The 22,006-nt window shown below is 42.6% G+C and overlaps 1 protein-coding gene across 1 annotated transcript in view; it reads right to left on the minus strand.

Annotated features, from left to right (window-relative positions):
- LOC134535712 (ubiquitin-like-conjugating enzyme ATG3) overlaps nucleotides 1-22,006 on the minus strand; it is a 59,003-nt gene that overhangs the window by 32,072 nt on the left and 4,925 nt on the right. The window contains exons 2-4 of the mRNA XM_063374916.1: nucleotides 18,422-18,610; nucleotides 9,174-9,305; nucleotides 8,362-8,478 (exon numbers count right to left, since the gene is read on the minus strand). Of these exons, the coding sequence (XP_063230986.1) occupies nucleotides 8,362-8,478; nucleotides 9,174-9,305; nucleotides 18,422-18,610 (438 nt within the window). The remainder of the gene's footprint in view (nucleotides 1-8,361; nucleotides 8,479-9,173; nucleotides 9,306-18,421; nucleotides 18,611-22,006) is intronic.

Genomic DNA, 22,006 nt, shown 5'->3' on the forward strand with positions numbered 1-22,006 from the left:
TAGTGCACATTTAGCTTGGCCTGAATTGCGAGCTGATGTACAAAAACACGTGCAAACTTGTCGAGATTGTCAAGTCTCAAAACCGCCGCAGTGTGCCAAAGTCGGCTTGTATTGTGCTGATGCTCCTGTTGCCCCCTGGCATATACTTCACATTGACATTTTTGGTCCCCTAACACGTTCTAAAAAAGGTAACAATTGTATTTTGGTTATTCTGGACATTTTTTCGAAATTTGTGTTGCTAATCCCCTTAAAGAACATGAAAGAAAACAGTATTGTTAAAGCCTTACGAGATCAGGTATGGATATGTTTTGGTGCTCCGGCCATGATCACGTGTGATAACACACGTTACTTCCGCTCTGTACTTTTCAAAGACATGTGTTTTCAATGTGCCATTAAGCCCATTTACAGCAGTCCTTACTGTCCCCAGGGATCTGAGCGCGTAAATAAAGTGCTTAAGGGAATTCTTAGAGCTTTCTACAGGGATGATCAGTCACTATGGGATAGTGATCTGGATTTCATTAATGTAGGCCTTAATTCAGCTGTGCATTCCGCTACCCGGTTCCCACCTTCAATTCCGTTTCTAGGTAGGGAGCTGACCCACCCTCTCCTTAACCTGTGGGGACTGCCGCCCCTGGAGGCTGCCTCGGATGACGAGTCACTGGAGGCCGTGCTGGATAGTGTGGCTTGCAATCTCACGAAGGCTCGTCAAGCCGTGGCTAGTTCATATAACGTTTCCCGGAAGCCCCATGGCTTTTCTGTTGGACAGTTGGTCCTTGTAAAGAATTTTGTGCTACCTAATTCAGCTGAAAGGATTAATGTTAAATTAATCCCACCTTATGTGGGACCGTTTATAATAGACAGGTTCCTTAGTGAGAATACTGTCTTGATGCATAGTACTTCTGGATCTAAAAAATTTAGAAAGGCCCATGTGTGGCAATTAAAAAGGTTTAATACATAAATAAAGGGTTTGTTGTTGTTTTGGCGTGCGCGTCTGGTTTGTTCTTTTTTTTCAGTTTGGTTTAGTTATCGTTCTTCCCCCCTCCTTCCACGTCGCGGATGCCGTGCCCTCAAGAGGATCGGCGCAGCTACGGACCTGAGGCTCCTCCGCCTGCCCGCTCCGTCGTGGTCACTGGTGCCCGCCCGCTATTCGCTGCGTCTACGAGGCAGCCCGCCTCTTTCGCTGTCTGAGTCCGTGGATGTGTCCATGCGACTCCGTCATTCGGAGTTCCGCATCAGCATGATGCTGTGTGGCTCTTCCCTGGCTCGCCCCGAGGCGCCCTGAGTCGCTGCGGTTGATGGATGCTGTTCCTCGGTGAGCGAGCGGCTGGCTGCTCTGCCGTGCTGGTGTGCCGGCGTGTTGGCGTGAGACTTGTCCCGCCAGCCTGGAGCCGTGATGCATGCCGCATGCGAGCCTGAACGATGCACGCATTGACATCTGGAAGCCCTCGTCCCCTGTGAGCATGCAACCCGCTCGACAGGGGAGCGAGGTGAAGAGTCGACCCTGCCAGGCGCCATCGGCGTCAGCTGTTGCGGGGACGCCTGCTTCGGTTACGTCCGGAATTGCGCCTGTCTGTCGACATACGAGCTTGAGAGCTCGTTGCTACAAATTGTAACAAAAAATGAACTTTCCTGGGACGTCCCTCAAGATAAAGAAAAGTCTTCAGCGCTGAAGATGCTCCCTTTGGTCGTTGTACTAGATCTATGTAATCCTTCAAGAATCTTTGGCCATTATATACGGCGTGTAAACTTTGTATGTTTAGACCTAGACTGACAGTTGAAATTGTGTTCGTCATGAAAATAAACATTATCATTACATTACAGTAACATTATGAAGATGGAGAAGATGGAAAAGGGCGGCGGGTACCGTGGTTTAAGGGCAGGAGAGTTGTAGCGATTTGAAATGCGGGCGTCATCGCGGGCCTCCGGCACTTCGCTCCCCTCATCCTTCTCCCTCCTTTCCCCCCCCTCCTAGTGTTTGTTCAATTTGTACTCGTTACCCCACCCTTTCAATATGCACATGCGCGCGCTACGGCGCGAGTTTATAAAATCCGCTGCAGTCATGATGAGGGCCTTCTTCTATTGGTAGCCTTTGTGAGGCTTGGTTGTCAGCAGTAGCTGACCTGTTGTTAATTTCACTAGCATGTAGTCCGAGAGCTTCGACTTAGTCTTCGTGCGTGTGCGACCTCAGGGGAGAAATGTAAGTTGGTTCCAGTCGTCAGTGAGGCGGTGGCCCTCATCCTAATGTAGAATCATTATTGTTTAAATTTGTTCTGTCTAAATTCCTTTTCGGCCGCCACCATCAAAAATTGTTTGGATTTCTGCTTTAAATGTAAATTTAACTAAACCTTCGCTTCCGTTTTTCTGTTTCTACCTGTCTCCCCCTGAGACGTCGTCGCACGTATTTGTTTGTTAATGCTTTTTAAAGAATAATGAAACTTCTTTCTTCCGTGTACCTGCACTTTGCAGTAATTTTGTAAATGTAATTTTTTTGTAATATAACTTCATACGTGGAAATTATGTCCCTTTTTGACGATCCTTGATTCGATCGTTCACTGTGTAGCCGGCTTACCCATGCAAATTATAATTGTCAACTAACTCGTTTTGTCAGTAATGTTAACGTAATATTTATTGTGTATTAATATTGAATTTGTTCTTGCTTTTTGTATTTAACTTTGCATTGACGTAACTGTATCTGCATATTAACGTAATATTAATTATGAACTAATATTGAAGTTGTTCATGCTTTTTGTATTTAACTTTGCATTGACGTAACTGTATCTGCATATTAACGTAATATTAATTATGAATTAATATTGAAATTGTTCATGCTTTTTGTATTGAACATTGTCAGAAATGTTGACGTTATATTAATTTTGAATTAATATCGAATTTGAATAAAATGTCTGTGTACCTGAAACCTTTTACCTTGATTACCAAACTGTTCCAATCACGTGAATCCCTGTCCCATGCCAGGTTCTGGCCTCCCTTCAATCCCTAATAGGCCCCCACCTATTACAACTAGATAATTGTTATTTATTAAAGGAATTAAACTGTTAGACTTAGTATTAAAATTTTTGACTATCCTATAAACGTATAAACTATATAGATATTTTGATTTATTTGATGAACATAACAAAGGTTATTATCGACATTTAAAAGAAGGTATTTTCCTGTATTTTCAAGAAGATAATTAAGGTTAGATTAGTTTATATGATTTCTTTACAAATAAAGCATCTAAAATATCTCTTCTAGACGACGGGTGTCAAGACAAGAGTGTAAATCTAGATTATTATTATTAGTGGTGCACCGATGCGGATACCGATTAATCGTAATCGGCGATTATGGGTACTTTCTGATTAATCATTATCGGTGATTATCTTAACGATTACTTTGCCGATTATCTACGTGTTTCATTTAATCTTAAGTGTTAACTAAAAAGGATATAATGTTACCATTTTTTGCGATTCGATAATTATCTGGAATGAAGTGAAACATTTTTAATAATACGATACATACCGCATTTGTGCAAAGTGTTAACTATACTCAGCCCGGCGTAATTAAGTAGGTTTTTACAGTGTAATATTTTGTTAGACATTTTAGGACGAAATATGGTAATATTTGTTTATATTACAAAATTCATCTAACTCTGTCAGATCATGATTATAGATATTTTGTTAAGTTTAATAATTCTCATTGCCTTGAACAATAAAAAATACATTTTTTCCTACACGTTTGTTTACGTTGCATCTTTTGTTATGTCTCTTGTTTAGTGGCCTTGTACATTTCCTACAGCCAGAGACATAAAATAGATGGCACGCAATCGAAATACCACAAGCAATTACAGTGGATTCTATGACAATCTATCTTTTCAAGCCATACTAGCGGTTCATAATCGCAGTCCCGATACCTTCTAGAGTTTATAACTGCGTTTTACCAACTTATGGGCACCTTTGGCAACATTATCAGTTGTGTTATTTGTGTGTGACATGAAAAGTGAAAAAGTATTTATAATTTTATATATTCATATAATAAAATTCACATAAATAAAATCACATGGGCTAGAATTGGTTTTGTGTTATTTATATAATACTATAGTGAGATGGCGAGTAGGAAGAAAAAAAGTGAAGAGTGGAAACATTTTTCTATAAACCCAAGTGAACAAAATACAGCAACATGTGTACACTGTAAAATGGTAATTTCTCGTGGTGGTTGTAGTGGATTGACCAATCAGCAGGAATACACTACTATTAAGTATTAACCTATGGAACCACACAAAGCGAATGCATCCTGATAAATTAGTGGAGAAGTGTGCTAATGTAACCACAGATGATTGTGATACAGATGGGGTTCCAAGAAAAGTAATGAAATTGGCTCAAACAAAAATAACACATCATGGAAAAGAAAATATGTATAATGTGAATTACCCAAGAGCATTAGAACTGACACAGTTAATAGCTGAAATGATTTGTGAAGATATGCAACCTTATGCGATAGTCGATAATAATGCTAGTTTTCCTCAACAAAAACTTACCCATTGTAAATTACAGTTATATTAGACTGTAGTTCTTCAAGTTGTTTACAATAACAAGCATAAATAGAAGTTAATTTAATTTACTCTTTACAATAACTTAATAGTGTATTTTATATATTTTTATACTGTTATTTTAACTGTATTCACAGTTTTACCTAATCTAGTTATTAAATTCACACGGGAATAAAAATTTTTGTGTGCATTATTACACTTATCAAAATTTGTTCAATATAATCGGTAACTGAATCGGTATCTGCCGATTATTGCTCTCATAATCGGTAATTGAATCGGTAATTTGTAAAGTCATATCGGTGCACCACTACATTAGTTAACCCAAAAAAGTTGGATAGTTTACAAAGTAATAAGTTTTGGTTGACAATATCAAATGCTTTTGCCAGATCAAAATAACAAGAATTCACCTGACCATGTGAAATAACTTTAGCATAAATACAATTTAGAAAAGTTAGTAAATTAGTGATTATCGTAGTTTGGCCACTTCGAAAGCCATGGTCACTATAAGAAAGTTTATTTTTGACATTGAATTCCAGATCTTAGTAAATAATTTTTATTGGAGCTGGTGTCTTCATTGCCGGCATTTTGTTGAGGATGTAATTTTCCTTAGAAGGGCTGATTAAGCATCTACTAGGCCAGAATACTATATTAAAAATTCTGCTGAAGAACAGAAATGTACGAGGGTTATTTTTTTTTCAACCTCCGATCGGCTGTAATAAAAAAACGGGAATGAATTAGGAAATTATTTTAATGTCAAAAGAAACGTACATCTTTACTCTATTTTTCCACATAATCACCGTGCAGATTGAGACATTTGTCGTACCGATGCACCAGCTTTCCAATACCCTCTGTATTATATGATGCCTCCTGCCTATTCAGCCACGTTTTAACACACAACACTCATTCGGCGATGGATTTCTGCTGCAGTGTGCCCTTCTGCCTGTAAGAAACGGATGACTACAAGCAGCTCGCATTTCGCCGTACAGTATATCGTTGCAGCCATGTTGACATTCCCATAACCAAGCTTCAACTGAGGTGTGAGTTGGCCGCTCCACATGGTTGGTGGAAGGGGGTAAACACTAGGAGACGTGTCAATTCGTGTACAAGCAATTAGGGTATCGATTAATGGGCATGCCATGGAGAAATGAAACTGTAATCACACTGCAGGGCACTGTTAAAACGTGGCTGAATAGGCAGGAGGCATCATTTTATGCAGAGGGTATTGGAAAGCTGGTGCATCGGTACGACAAATGTCTCAATCTGCACGGTGATTATGTGGAAAAATAGAGTAAAGATGTACGTTTCTTTTGACATTAAAATAATTTCCTAATTCATTCCCGTTTTTTTTATTACAGCCGATCGGAGGTTGAAAAAAAATATAACCCTCGTTGAAGGAGAGTAGGAATTAAACTTTGTTCACATTTTGACAACTTTCACATGGGAGAGATTCAGTTCTGTGTTGATATAATAAGCAACTAGTACTTGTTCCTGGACTAATGTGTCGAAGAGTGTCACAAACTGTTTTTGAGTGAAGCTATGTTCCTTATACCCACTTGCATGGGAGTTATTTTACCATCCTGTTTCCCTTTCATTTCAGAGCTCACATTATTCTTATGTTTACGTGAACGATCACCATCAACATTATATTATTATAATGTAAGTACATCTAAACTTGGCACTCATATTATTTGTAAATGCTAAACTCCTGTCTGGATCACTCTTGCCCACATAACTCACTCACCAACGATTCTATCATTAATTACATGGATAAGGCTATAAACAACACTAACCTACTTTTCGTCCAAACAGAAAATGACATATTGCAAGTACATCAATCCCTCACTTAGCACAACTAATGCGTTCCTAAAAATGTTAGTGTTATCCGAAATTGCTTATTCTGAATCACTGGTCTCCATAAATAGCAAGGCTAATTTACTTAATGTGTTCCAAAATGTGTAGGCTAATATTCTTCACGTAATATAAATGCGTTGAATAACACTCAATGATAAATATGTCACACCATTTATCTTTATAAGCCTACCATTGAATACTTTGTATGACAAATTCAACACCGTGTAACGGGAGATAGTTATCAGTTGGCTGTTTGACTTGTCCGGGCGTGACCTTCAACTCATGTCAATTACCTTACCGCAAACTTTCCAACCATCCTTTAATGGCAATGAAAATGATATTACTGTCCGGATATTTACATTTTCATTTTTCAAAAATTAAAGTGTTTATATTTTTGTATCACAGCTTGGTTCACATCAATCCTGTCAGGCTCATGAATTTTTTTTTCATTGCACCATTCATTTAACAACCTTTTCCATGTGAATCATCTGTTCATTTCTGTTCTGGTATCTAATGTCAAATATATTCCCGCTAGTAAAACCAACAGCATCAGACTTATATAAACCTTTGGTAAGAGTCCTTATTTCATACAAAACGCTTGAACACGATGCATTATGCTTCACTTGGAAGCCATGATTCCACTGTAATTCCCACTGCAGGTGCTTGCGCACGTACAGTTACCGGCAGACGAACGGGCAGACGTTGCTTTGTGTTTGTTCCCTGCCACTGGCTAGACTGAGTTTACCACGGCCCAGTCTGAAGCCGGGAGACAACGGTACGGCACGAAGGCATACGCGCGGACGTAAAAACATTTGGTCTTTTACACTCCATAGCCGCAACTTAACTTGCCATAGCTGATGTTTGTACAACGGTCGATAGCGTAGACAGACCTGTGCGCGCATCTCTCCCTCCCTTGTATGGCTAACTGTATCCCACGGCACATCTGTTGTTTACAGAAGTTGAACAGACTTCGTGGCGTCGTGCTTGATTTTTTTTTATGCCTGCCGAGATTTTGTGCTAACTGAAATTTACAAACATGCTATTCAAAACAGGGACAGTAAGATTAACATCACACTAAATAAATTTGTGTAATCTGAAAACATTATAAGTGAGGAAATGGTGTATGGTAAATGATCCCTTTACAGATAGCATTTCAAGTTCATTATACAACTTGATTTTTGTCCACAACCGGTTACGTATTCTGCTTATTAAACATTTCCTTAACTCAATTTTTGCGTAAATAACCTTTTAACTGTTTTTTGTTCTCAGCTCCTCAAATAAAATCAGACAAAGTACAGGATGTCCATAAAAAGTGTCACAGTTTTATTTGTATGTTATAACAGTTTGATTTAGACTATTTACAACAAATCATAAGTTTGAAGGTAAAATAACATAGTTTTACATAAATCATGTTATATGTGCACCTTTAGATATAAGACACACATCCAACATAAAGTCCAATTCAACCCACACTTTGGTTAACAAGGCCAGTGTAATGGAAGTAATAGTCTTTTCAATTAGGTGTACCAACTTTGGCAAATCATTAGGTAGTGGGGGAATGTAGACCTCTAAAGGAAAAAATTGCATAGCGTTATGTAAGGTGAATGTGGATGCCAGCAAAAAAGATGTCGCCACCATTACGACCAATCCGACGGTCAGGGACTCCAACCTTCAACCACTCTTGTTCAAAAAGATTTCAATTGGGAAAGGCTTAATCCTGTTGTCAAATAAAAGTATGCAGGTTAACCCTTTACTAATCGACATTTTGTGTACGTGGCACTGCAAGCGAGAAAACCACAAAGCAGTACTCGCGAATGAGCTTGACAAAACTGATTGAGTTAATCTTTGTGAACTTGAAAAGAATTCTAAAAATCTAACAGTTAATAATATTAAAATTTATAAGTGGGACATTCTTTAAAGGGTATACTATTATGATGATAAAATATTTTCTTTCTGCAAACACTCACGTTGTCTTCTTCATCCAGTAAGCCTTTCTGTTCGAATTCCTCCATGTCCGCTGCCTCCTCATCCTCGTCTTCATCATCCGACCTGCTCTCATCGGCCGCGGCATCAGGCATGCCAACCTGCAGTCACAATCATGCAGTCTGACATCCACCATGCCTATAGCTCCCCGCCCGCTGCGCTTCTCTGCTCCATCTACCTTTCTTCATATCCTGCAACGGCCCTTCATTTCTTTTATACTTATTTATACACTAACAATTCAGCACAAAGCCAGTTTACAATTTTTTTTACACATTGCAATAAGTTAACTATCAGGTTAACCCTAAATATTAAACCACGCTTTAGAACTCCATTAAACATACTAAAAAAGATATGCAAGTCCTTCCATTAATAAAATTAATCAGTTCCAATTCGTAAGAGATACCTACTTAAGAGTTTATTCCTATACATGATACAGTATGTTATAATACTGACTGGGTAGGGCCACACCTGCAGTGTGCCGCCTCTGTCAATGAGGCAGGGTTCCGCTAACCGAGGCTAGGGGTCACCATACATCGGGCTTGTTACAAGAGGACTTCCCATACAGCACACAACTTTCACATATATTTCTGTATTGTTGAGAAAACATAACAATGTTTCAGTAAGTTACTGTTATATATATATTTTTTAACTTATCTGAAACACTGAGCACTTTTGGGTAGTGATTATGAGGCAAAAGTTAAGATTCCAATAACTAAAAAGGAGATGCATAATTCAACTGATGTATTGTCCGTGGGAACAGGCCTAAACCACTGTCGTGACGCGGGAACGGCCTCACCTGAGGTTCCAACGTCATCTCCGAGATGTTGTCGTCGAGACCGGCCGAGACATCGAAGTGGTGCGTGTCCACCCAGCCCCCGTCCGCGTCGTCCGCGTCTATTATCTTCTCGTTGTCGTCGCAGTACTCCATCTGCACGGCACACGCACATCACGTGCCATGCTGCGCTGCTACCTGGCACACCTCAGCATGGAACTGCTTGTAGCAGTACATAACCAACTGTATGAATGAGAAATGATGGGCAAGTCCTGTAGCAGCGTTCTGCTCGCACCAAATGTTTCGTGGTTCCTAAAATGACTTCAGCAAACAAAATTTTAACAATTTCTATCTAGTAGATTATTGCTTAAGTATAATTTTTTAATTTGTAATGTTAGTGTTCAATAAATTTTTTTAATATAATAATTAATCATGAAATGTGCCTAAAGTGCTAAACTTAGCTAACAAGTGTATACATTGAAAGTAGGGATATTTTATGCACACATTATTTAAGGTTAAGACTGCTAAATTATTCTGCTTCTCTAAATGTGTATTTTTGTGGTGTTTTTGACTGGCTCAATAATCTAAAAATATTTAATAGTTAATACATGGTTTTATCAATTTAGTACTAAGTGTTTATTTAATGGTTTCAAAAAACTTATATTCACATTTTATACTTAATCAAAGCATACATTGAAAGAATTAAAATGTGTCGTACAATCTGAATGAACCATTTGATTATAGATTTTGTCACAATCCAGGCCTCACCAGTTAGCTATGGCTTGAACTGCACACACAAAGCACTCACAGAATTGCGTATATTTAATTTGAGACTGTTCATTATGATAATTGTGCAGATTATTAATGAATTTGGAGTGACGATTCAAATAAAAATGTTTATAGCTGAATACTGCAGATTAATTTTTTCTTTACCAAAATATTTAGCATACTGTCCACGAATATACAAGAGCCACTGAGTTCATAGCAACTTATAACTCAGCTCATAAAAATTTGTTTAAGGTTATGCAAATGAGGAAATTCTTCTGAATATTATTTATTTACTGGTAAAAATGTCCCGTGGTCACATATGAATACACGGTATGACCAAGGAAAACTAACTGTCCTTGGGACAACGCAAAAGTTCACTACTGCCCCATCGTGGGCTCCTATCGATGATTGTAGTCAATTAAATTCCAATTAAAATGTTACGAAAAAAAGTTATTATCAGCACAGCCCAAACCACTTCCATTACGTTTGTCTCTTTGTCTCATTGAAATTCATGAGCAACTGTCCAGCGCAACCTCACATGGCAACGTGTGAGCGACTACTAGCCAGACAAAACACACCCAAAAAAGTACAAACTGGGAACTTCCCTTGCTATTGGCTGCAAATATTGTTCTTACAGTTATTACTTTGTGATTCCCCAGTCAGAGAGCTTTCACATGGACCTGGTGATGTTAATGTCTCTCTCTAACACAGGATGTGATGAATATTGTCTATCATTTTGGCTCCTCAGTGCCACACATCATTCTTTCTTTCACCAAAACCACTGTCCTACGTTCTAGAAACATCAACAACACACTATGAAACAGACTGTAAACTTATAGCTATAAAATAAAATACTGAAAATCTCATACATAAATAGAAACCTAGCCAACCTTGTGAAAATTAGTCAAAACATAATTAAATGGATTTTCTAAATAAAAATACTTCAATATCAGAAATATTCCAAAAATATTTCAGGCAATAAAATACAAATACAAAACTAGGTCACCATGTCCTTGAACCATATATAAATGCAATTGCTGATATTCCACCTTACTTAAAAACATCATGTCTAAAGAATACTCCGTGGAGTTGGGGAGGGCAGGGGTCTGCAATGACACAACTAAGACACAAAATTGTTAATTCTAAAAGTTCATTCATAAAATTTGCAAAAAATTAGTTTTCAGAAAAACCTGTAAATTGTAGTTTTCCAGAATTTTGGCAAAATCACATTTTTAAAGCTTCATAAGCAAAATCCTAAAAGATAACAGTTTAATGACAAACACTACAAAATAATGATTTATTAAAACTTGTACAGCCACAAAATAACATGGTCTCAGTTCGTAATAACGTTGAAATATAAGTATCTTAAGACTAAAAAAATAAACCCAAAGGAATAAACACAATTAAAATTTGATACAAAACAATTTCTGGAGTTCCTTATTACTTCAGCCCTTGCCACTAAGAGTCAGCTCTTTCAAAAACAGGCTTCACGGCCAAGACAAAAACCAAGACAGGATATTTTTGCTTCAGAGACATCAATGTCAGATGTGTGAGAGCATTTTGGTGGGTATCTGAAACTTAATGTTTTTTTTGTTTGGTTATAATTCTGTCATGACTAAAGAAACCATGCCATAATTGTACACTCTGAAACACCTCACATATTTTGAACAAATTTCTGTAAGAGTTTCAAATGCCTTCTCACAGAGGCTACTCTTTTGTTCAGTAATTATAACAAGTTAACAGGTAGATACTCTTCACAGAATATTGATCACTACCACTGGTGTAAACACCACATAATTTTAATAATAATGATTTAACTAAGAGAATTAAATTCTGTTTTCATTGTAATTAAAGTACTAGGAAAAATGTAACTAGGGATACCTGCAAATGATAATTATAATCCATCAGTATCATAATTAAAAATGTGTTAAAATTAAATAAAAAATTGTAATCATTCAGTTGCTAAAAACATAAACTTGTTTTACACTATGCCAATATAATTCAAAAATAAATTTACTGTAAAATATTAATACTTAGGGATCAAAATAATACAAAATTTAGTTAAAACATGTTATGAACAGGGACAAACCAAATAAGCCAGTTGATGAGGATGGTTGTGATTGCTCAACAATTACGAGTGGAGTTAACGAAGATGAACTAGCATTAAGCACTAAGTAGCACACACAATGTAGATCAATTGTTTAAATCTTCAAATCTACGACAACCCTTTTTAACTCTAAGAAAAATTAATTCAACATTGTGAAAATGCTTCTAGTAATAAATAGACAATACTAAATCCAACTATTGAATATATATGTATGTATATACACACACACTGTAGAGAGAATGGAAGTTGTGAGCCTACATATGTTAAACACAAGTTGAGTCAGCTCAACAAGGTCTGACGTCACCCGGGCCTGCGTCCCAGAAGCCTGGTCAGCCTCCGCCACCTTTCCCCTCACCCCCCGTCCCACCTCCCTCACTGGCAGCCGCTCCGTCGGGTGGTTGTGTTTGAACAGCGCTGTAGCAGCAGTGCACCACACCCCTCTAACTAGAGACAAACATTGTAATTATTTTTTTGTTTATTTTTCCCCAAGTGGCGTGTGACGGCAGATCAGCCGGGAGTGTTTTATGTACTTTACGCCTTAACTAAATATTAATTACTTTAACAACGAAAAGACGTACTGAACATGCACGAGGCGAACCGAAGTCCGCCGAAACCGGACTGGTTATCATTAATAATAAATTGTTGTAATTTTAGTTAATAATTCTTATCATGCATTAGGTGTAATATAATTATTAAGAGTGTTTCATGTTTTACCTGCAGCTTCCTGTGGCACGTAATCGTATATAGGTATAATAGTAATTAGTTCGGCGCGAAGACGCCATGTTAGGCTAGCGGAGCCCTGAGCTCGCCCCAGCCCTTCGCCAGCACCGACTGAGAGCAGTGAGCACCCCGGGGACCTCACCGCTTGCCTGCGCTGCTAAGTAATTCCGTTAAATCTTAATCATCTTCAATCTTTCGTTCGTAATTCCTCGGGGCTTCTCTTAGTCCGGGGGGGGGACTGTTTAAAAAATTGTATGAGTGACCACTATGGTCCTTTTTATGCTAATTACCTAATTGTAGAGTGTGACCACGTGGTCAGGTCGCACCACGTGAACCGATTCGTGCCGCAGGCGTTGTGTGATATAATCAAAGATGTAGGCGAAGTAGCAACTAATAAACCAGGACATACATCCTGTGTGTTATGGTGTGTGGGATGCCGTAAGAGCCCACTGCATACGTGAAGAGCGTACCCGACGCTGAGAGCGGACCAGTGGCGAGTACTAGGATTGGCTTTAGGGGGGTCAAAATCACACCTCACATGGGCAACGTCACGGCCCTGAAGAAGAGTCTCTCCCGGGTCCATGCCCCTTGCACGGTGGCGCCCACAAATTAATCTCAGTACATGTATCGACGCGAACCCCTGCTTAGCATAAGAACAGTTAGGCCGCGGCCATGTCAAGTGGCGTACAAGAGCGTGGGGCGTATAAAAGCAGCCTAGTACCGAGATCTGTATGAGCGCGGGAGATAAGCGGTTGCTGCACGGGAGCACGGAGCGAGACAGCCTGCATTGGCGCGGAGTGCATAACGGAACTCTGGCGCACCGGCCATGTGACCATGACGTAGCGCGGACAACTCCAGGAATCCAGCGGGCAAAGACCACATCCCGGGCGCGGACGGCTGAGTACAGGCAGCTCGCAGGGTGAGTGTGTGTGTTGGAGCGCCTTCCGGGCCGCGTGGCAAGGAGAAGCAAGGCAGTACACCGGCCTTACCACCACACACCACCACGTCGGACAGTACGCGAACGGACGGTAGCACAGGTGCAGTGAAACTCGAGGTATTGTACAATGTGAATCGAATGGGATGTAATGTGAGAAGTGCGCGTGGCCTAAACACGTAGGGGACGTACAGGGTATGTCGTGGGCGGACACATGCCGTGTGTTTAGAATCACGTGCGAGTAACCTACTGCTAGGAACGGACTATCTCAAGTGCACAAACGCGACGTGTGACGGACAGGCAGGCGAGGGCACGTGGTGCAAGCTGTGTCGGGCATTCAAACACCTGAGATGCCTCACAGGGAACAGACAGACAGTATCAAGAACAGCTGGTATCTCTGTACGGATTGCCGGAGTATAGCGCACGCGAAACGGGAAGCAGCAGAGCGGGAGTGTCGTGACGTCACGCGGGACAGAAGGCACGTGGTTCCGGTGGGGCCGATTGGACTTCCGGAGTTTGCGGGACGGACCAGTGACGATCCTAGACAATTCCTGAATGCATGTCGCGGACGGTTGAGTCGCTACGGAGTGCCGGAAGTGGAGTGGACAGAGAGGATAGGCGGCGCGCTATGAGCAGACGCAAAAACGTGGCGGACGATTATTCAGGAGTTCGACATGCAATGGTCGGAGTTTGTCAGGAGGTTCGAGTCCCGGTTCGCGGATGCTCGAACAGAACTGAACGTGCGAATGGAGCTATTTTGCGTAGAACAAGGGCAAACGGAGGTGGCTGAAGCGTTCGTACTGAAGAATATCCGCCTACACAGATGCCTATTTCCGACACAGGTGCCGGAGGAGGTTTAGGGCCAGTCATAGAACTCATGCGCCCTGAGATGCGCCCGCACATGCGTCACGCGTCATGTCACTCGGCGGAGGAATTCGTGCAGCTCGCCAGAAACGTAGAACAAGACCTGAAAGCAGTAACACCGCCCCGAGCCAGTGCCGGAACACCAACACGGACCAAACAGACCGCAGCCAACTCCCAGGCAGTTGAGTGGTACCCTGCGTCGCGCAACAAGCAGGAAGACACCACAACAACCACCCACCACCGGCATGGCGTCAGCGCGCCATCGGCAACGGACCACCCCCACAGTGCCACACATGTCTGGCAGGCACACGCCACTGGCACGAACACTGCCTACTGCGGAACAAGTACCGACCGGACTCCATGACGGAGCAGACGATGTGTAACGGACAGCAGAAGGCGGCAAGCTAAGTCAACCTACCTTCCCCGCCACACCTAAAGAACCGGAACCAGCAACGACAGGACCTCTTCTGGGACACGTGGGCGCAGCGGAAGCCCAGCTTCTTCGGATTCCGGTGATCGTCAAAGCCCTCGTCGACACCGCCGCCAGCTACAACTGTCGTGGCGCGGTTGGTCGATCATACCATGTTCGAGGCCAGACTGGGCCGACTCCACCTGGCCACTACGGGAGACGCCTGCCTCACGCAGGGCGTTGCGACGCTGGACGTGGCCGTGAGAGACCAGCGGTCTACCACTACTGCCTTGGTGTTGGAGAACCTGTGGGACGACGTCATCCTCGGGCTGCCATGGCTGTGCGAGCAGGATGCGGCCTTCGAGGTACGAGCTGGGTACGTGCACATCGGCCCGCAGGGATGCCAGACCGTCTACGGCCTCGGACGTCTTACGCCTCCAACTACCACCCAGGTCAGTCTCGACGAGTTCCGACACGGAATTCCTCCTGAGTTCCGTGCCGACATCCAGACCATCTTAGAACAACAGTGTCACGTGTTCACGTCCGCGGACCCGTTAAAACGTACCAACATAACTGAACATGCCATTCCTACCCACCCTCACGAGCCAATGTTCATACCACCCAGCAGCTATGGACATGCAGGTAGACAGACCATCCTTGAACAGGTGCATGAAATGCTCCACGATGGCATCATTGAGTCAAGCGAAAGCCAATACAATTTGCAGATCGTGCTAGCCGAAAAGAAGGACGGTAAATTATGTTTTTGTGTAAATTTCAAACCTATAAACAAGGTAACCATTAACGCACCTCCGCCTTTGCTGAACATTGCCGACACGCTGACGGGACTGGGGAACACCAAAATATTCACATCTCTTGACCTTAAATCAGGATTCTGGCAGGTACCTATACGGCCAGAAGACCGACCCAAGACCGCATTCACGATTCCGGACGGGCGTAGATTCTAGTGTTGTGCAATGCCCTTTGGCCTCCAGGACGCACCAGCCACGTTCCAAAGCATGATGACGCGAGTCCTAGACAAATACGCAGGCAGATTCGCAGCAGCGTATTCAGACGACATCATCATATGGTCTCAAACGTGGGAAGAACACACACACACATCACGTAGCGTTAGTGTTGGAGCGCTCGGGCTCACGTGCAACCGTGAGAAATGTCACATAGGAACGACGGAGTTAGATTTCCTGGGATTAGTTGTCAATGCCGAAGGGAACAGGCAGACGGAAAAACAACTAGGGGTAATCGTCAACAAAGACCCGCCGCACACCCAAAAACAACTACAAAGGCTCCTGGGACTGGCAAATTGGCTACGCGCCTTCATTCCAGAGTTCTCGATAGTAGCGGCACCTTTGACGGAACAACTGTCACAGAAAAAACCATTCCGCTGGACGGAGCGTACGCAGCGCGCCTTTGACGAGCTGAAACACCGCTTCCAGCAATGTCACCTGCTAGCGCGACTCGACCCCAGTAAACAGCTGATCGTTCCAACGGACGCGAGTCAGGAAGGCATAGGCGCCATCCTGTTAAAGCTCGGCGACAATGATGAACCACGACCACATTTAGAGGGGCAACAATTCGTATTGAGGACAGACAGCCAATGTCTGAAGTGGCTGGCAACAATGCAGGGCCGGCGGTCCAAATTGACACGCTGGGCTATGCTACTTCAGGCAATGGACTTCGTGGTAGAACATGTGCCTGGTAAACAAAACGAGCTAGCGAACGAATTGTCACGACATCCTGACGACACTGACACTGTAACTGCACGCGACGACTCAGAATGGGACGAGTTGCTACCGCCCACTAGCGGACATAAATTCTCTAGCATTTCTACCCTGACGCCAGACGCGACTCTGTGCGCTATCGCCACAGACGCCACGCCCACTTTACCCCAGGCACTGAGCTGGATGACCTGGTAGCGTACGTGCGAGCTGTACAGCTGACGGACGCTGGCATGCAGGCTTTAATACTCCGGTGCAGCGAGGGGGAATGCGAGGGATATCGCACGGTAGACGGCAACCTGCCAGTATGACCCAGAGGAACGGACGGACCATGGCGGACATATGCACCTGTCACCACGCGGCACGAAGTGTTTGACATGCTGCATGTAAACAGACTCGCCGGACACCCAGGGGCAGACCAAACATTACGTAGCATCCGTGAGCTGTTTTATTGGCCAGGCGTAAACAAGAACGTGAGGGACTGCGTGTGCATCTGTAAACACTGCCAGAGACATAAGACGCGCCGGTCAGACGGAAACGCACAACAGCTACCAAGGCAGCCACCGGAACCCTTTCATACAGTTGCTCTTGACTTGATGGGCCCGTACCCGAGATCCCCACGAGGGAAAAGGTTCTTGTTAGTTGTCACTGACTGCTACACACGTTGGGTGGAGGCCTTTCCACTGGCTAACGCCCGCACCGGCACCATTGCCAGAGCGCTCGAAGCAGAGTTTTTCCCGCGCTGGGGATACCCACGTGTTATGCTGACAGACAACAGTAGTCAGTTCACCGGATGTAGATGGACACAGTTGGGTGTGAAATGGCGGGTCCTCCTGCACACCACACGGTTGTACCATCCACGCCCCAACCCGACGGAAAGACGAAACCAAGAGATCAAGGTGCAGTTACGGCTGCGACTCTCGGACGACCACACCAAATGGGACACGCACATCCCGGACATCCTGTACTGCATACGTCGCAGGGTGAATGCATCGACGGGAGAGACACCAGCGACCCTGGTTCAGGGCCGGAACCTTCCCCTCCAGTGACAGTACCGCGTACAGACACAGAGGCAGAGGTTCCAGAGGACCAGCTCAGGAGACCAGCGGAGCTACACGACTCGGCGTGATGCGGGCAGGCGGTGTATCAGGTGCATCGAACACCTGAGACGACCCGCCCCCCTCCGGCGTTGAATCCCGGACAACTGGTATACGTGTGGCTACACCCCTTCTCTGCAGGAAACCACAAGTTCTGCGCAAGCCTCGCACAGAAATGGATCCACCCCGTGCCTGTGATCAAGGCAGGGAACACGGCGGTGGTAATAAAACTACCTTCTGGGTGTGTGGCGAAGTACCACAGGGATGACGTACGGATAGCGTTCGAAGCGGGGGAGGAACGGGCAGAGACGACAGACGGGGAGACAGCAACCCCACTGCAGCAGGCGCAAGGGGCGGATTTTACAGGATTCCCGGAAATGGAAATGGGACACGAGATGCACCCGACCATCACACAGGTACGGCCGAGACGGTTGTTCCCAGACTCGGAAGACGATGACACCTCTTTTTACGGCTTCAACGAGGCCATAGGCGACGAACTCCACGACCACGAGGCTGACCCCACACCACTGATATGGGAACCGGACGAAGAAGAGGAGGGACAGGAATCGATGAAGAACCCAATATGTTTGGACAGTTTGGGAAACACGCCAATGCGGACTGAATGAACAATAGTGGTCACCTGCTTGCAGCGGCGCGAGCACGGCACGTTGCGGGTGATGAGGAACTGCTTGTTGCGCGGCAGGTAGTCCTTGGCACGGCCCTCGTCGCCCGTGGCCCACTGCCACGTGGGGCACTGGTGCACCAGGTGGTCCCCCGCCGCCACAAACTCCTCCGGCGTCAGCACGCCCGTCTCCCGGAACCTGGACACCTGCGCGACACCACCGCCACTGCTCGTCTGCCACAGTCGTGTTGGGGCGTTTCAAGGACACCTTGGGACCACCAATGCTTCATTCATCGAAAAAAAAGAACTCATGAAAATAATAATAGAAAGCAAACCATTCACTTCCACAAATCAATAAATATTCTGTAAAAGTAAATATGTAAGTAGTATATGATAGGTGCTCCTGGTGCAGGTTCCAGGGTCAGGAGCTGGGTGTCCACCTGCCATCTTGGATTGTGACATCACAGCTGTCATCTTGGATGACCTTGGCCTTGACCCTTGGCCTTGGCCACCATTTTTGAATTATGTCACATCGATAATCTTGAAATTGAGCATCCTACTCACGAATGTTGCACTTTTCGTTATGCTGACATCACCATCGAGCGCCCCACGCATGAACTTTGCAGTTTTCATTACAGTAGAACTTTCCACCATCTTGTTTCTCATTTGCTGGAAGCTGCCATCTCTTATTTTGCAGCCACCATATTGTTATTGTTCTGCTGGATTTCACCATCTTGGATGATGTAATATCCACTATCTTTGTTTCTGCTGATTGTTCCTAGGGAGCACCAGCATAGCTTTGTCTCATTCATGTAGCATTAATTTTTCATTATCTAACAGTGTTGATATGACCCTTATCGACATAATAAATTTAATTTTTAATACAAAATACATTGAAAGTGAGGTGATTCACCATGACAGCTCGGACCTCTGAATTAGAAAACTTATGCCATCGAGACATATTCAAAACCGAGAATTAAAAAAAGGTATATTAAAAAAACACATATTCAGACTTGTAGATTTTCATTTGAAGGGAATAATAGCATCATCTGTGATAGAGCATTGCCACCATCTTTATTTTCAATACTTGCTACTAGGAGCACTAGTATCGTGTAGTGCACACATCGTTTGCTAGAGAGCGCTGCCCCCATATTGGTTTAATTTTTACCTGCTAGAGTGCAGTAGTATTTATTTCCATGGTTTCTGTAGTCTTGTCAGCCATCTTGGCTGCAATTATTAACTTAGCAAATAGTAAACAATTCTATATAAAAATAAAAATATCACTTATTATAATATTGATCAATTCAATCGATTGCAGCCCTTTTCTTCACTGCAAAAAAGTTTTTTTTTCAGGTTATAATTGTTTAACTAAAATCATTTCAATTTAACATTTTACTAAAATATTTATTACCAGGTTGTCATAGCATCTGCCATTTGTCGGCCATCCAGGCCAACAATTTGACAACAGTAGTTATTAACTTATAAATTCGGAAAAAATCTTGCTTTATTTAAGTAACTTGAAATAATCATAGGCTAACAAAAATGACAGCAGATTAAATAGTTTGTTACTAATACAAAGTATACAGATATGAACATTCAATAAGCTACATTTAACATGACTGATTTTCTTAACGACAAAATAAACATTTTCATCATATCCAAAGCCTCTTGTGCCTCTGTCTGATTGGACTGGACACCCTACAGTACTTACTTATCTTTTTATACAAAACATGACAATTTACAACTCACAATACATTTTAATATTATTACGTACCCATACAACATTGCAAATTCCTGAGGGCGACCACACCCCGACAAATCAAACAATCAGTACGCCAATTAAGTTCAAGGTCAGTCCGTTCCTAGACTCCGTTTGACCTTTGAAGACAGAACATTGTTTGCAACATTGTCCACACTGCAACTCACGATTTTAACCGAACCATGTTTAATTCCAAAGTTCTTAAGGTAAATGTAATCATCATCTCACTGCTCAACCACCTAAAGGCTAAAGATCAATTTATGTACTAATTGAAAATCAGGATTCCATCATCATAAAATATGTTGTGTGTGCACATTAAACTGTGCACTGAAAACCACCAGGGGTCAGCAAACTAGAGTGCTCAAAATTACTTAAGACCCTTTCTCTAACATAACTTCCACAAACCGCAAATTATTTGTCTCGATACCCTCGAGTGTGTTTACGCATCACAGACAGATACCTAGAGCATTTAGGTTTACCACCGCATGAACAGACATGTTTGGAATAAAAGTTGTGCTGCAAACTCAATACCATAATTCTCGAACACATGAAATTAACAACTATGCAGAGTCAAGCCGAAACACGCGCAGTGCTCCCAAACACTAGCATCTACACTACTAATGAAATACCACCGCGACTTCTACCCACACAATATTACAACATGTCCAGCCAAGAGCTCGGGGAAGGACGGTCCCACTGTGCGTGCGCAGAGGGGAAGGAAAGGAGAAGCACGCTGAAGGGTGGAAAGCAAACACGTCGCAGCGGCCTCTTCAAGACTTAAGCGTCCACCCCTTACTGCCGGTACAACGTCCTAGAAAATTATTATAAAGGTTTTTGTACATTGAGCAATCAATATTATTTGTGAGGGATACCTACTAAATAACTTTCATTACAGTAGGATACTGTTGGAGGTTGCAATGTATCTACGAGTTATCTTGGCCGATCCTATTCCCCTCACAAAGCGAAACACGGTGGACGTTGCCATGCATCGAAGTGGGGTTACCTATTTTCGACATATTACAACCATTCGTTGAATATTACAACCACAATATAGTGTGTGTAAAAGAGAGAAAACTATGTATTGCTGGTTTTCATGACAGTGTTTGCGATTCTGTGGTATCACATAGATAATTTTTTTTTATAATTGTAGTGATAGATTTTTTAAGTATACTTTAGCTTTATTCTCCTACATTTGTTACAAAAAGATAGGATAAATGCATTTTTGTGCACTTAAAAAATATAATTAGCTTGTTTCAAATTTTCCTAATAAATGCAAGTGTAAACTTGAATTTGATGGTTTTTTCCTTCCAGCCAATGGTGTTGGATGTAAATTGTCTGTGTGTTCGCTAGCATATTTTTTTGTTCCATAGAGTTAGTGTTGAGAGAATACCATATCTATTATACATTGAGCTTTTTTTTTTGTATCTTGTATGGTACTAATCTATTTTATGCATGTATTCTTGTCACAATGTACGTCAGTAAACTTTAATGGTATTTTGTGTCTCCAATTGTGGAACATTAGTGTAAAGTTAGCATAGTACATTGTTGGTATTTTGGTTTGAGAACTTTTTTTTCTCAACAAGTTGTGAAACTATGTTTAACTGTGTTGGGACAGTTTTTCCAATCTCTGCTTATAGGTTTAGTCGACGATGGTTGTCTAATGTGTCCGGACTTTGGGATATCACGTTTTACGCCTGTTGGTTTTATTATGCCTCACTGAGGTTTGAACCTTCAATGTTTTGGTTGAAAGTACATTTTTGTTTTAGATAAGTCTGTTAAATAATTACATATTGTTTTCACCCCATGGGCGTCCTTAGTGTCTGCGAAGGGCCCGCCTGGCGACT

The sequence above is a fragment of the Bacillus rossius genome, chromosome 10 (genome assembly GCF_032445375.1).
Source record: "Bacillus rossius redtenbacheri isolate Brsri chromosome 10, Brsri_v3, whole genome shotgun sequence".
Classification (NCBI taxonomy): domain Eukaryota; kingdom Metazoa; phylum Arthropoda; class Insecta; order Phasmatodea; family Bacillidae; genus Bacillus; species Bacillus rossius.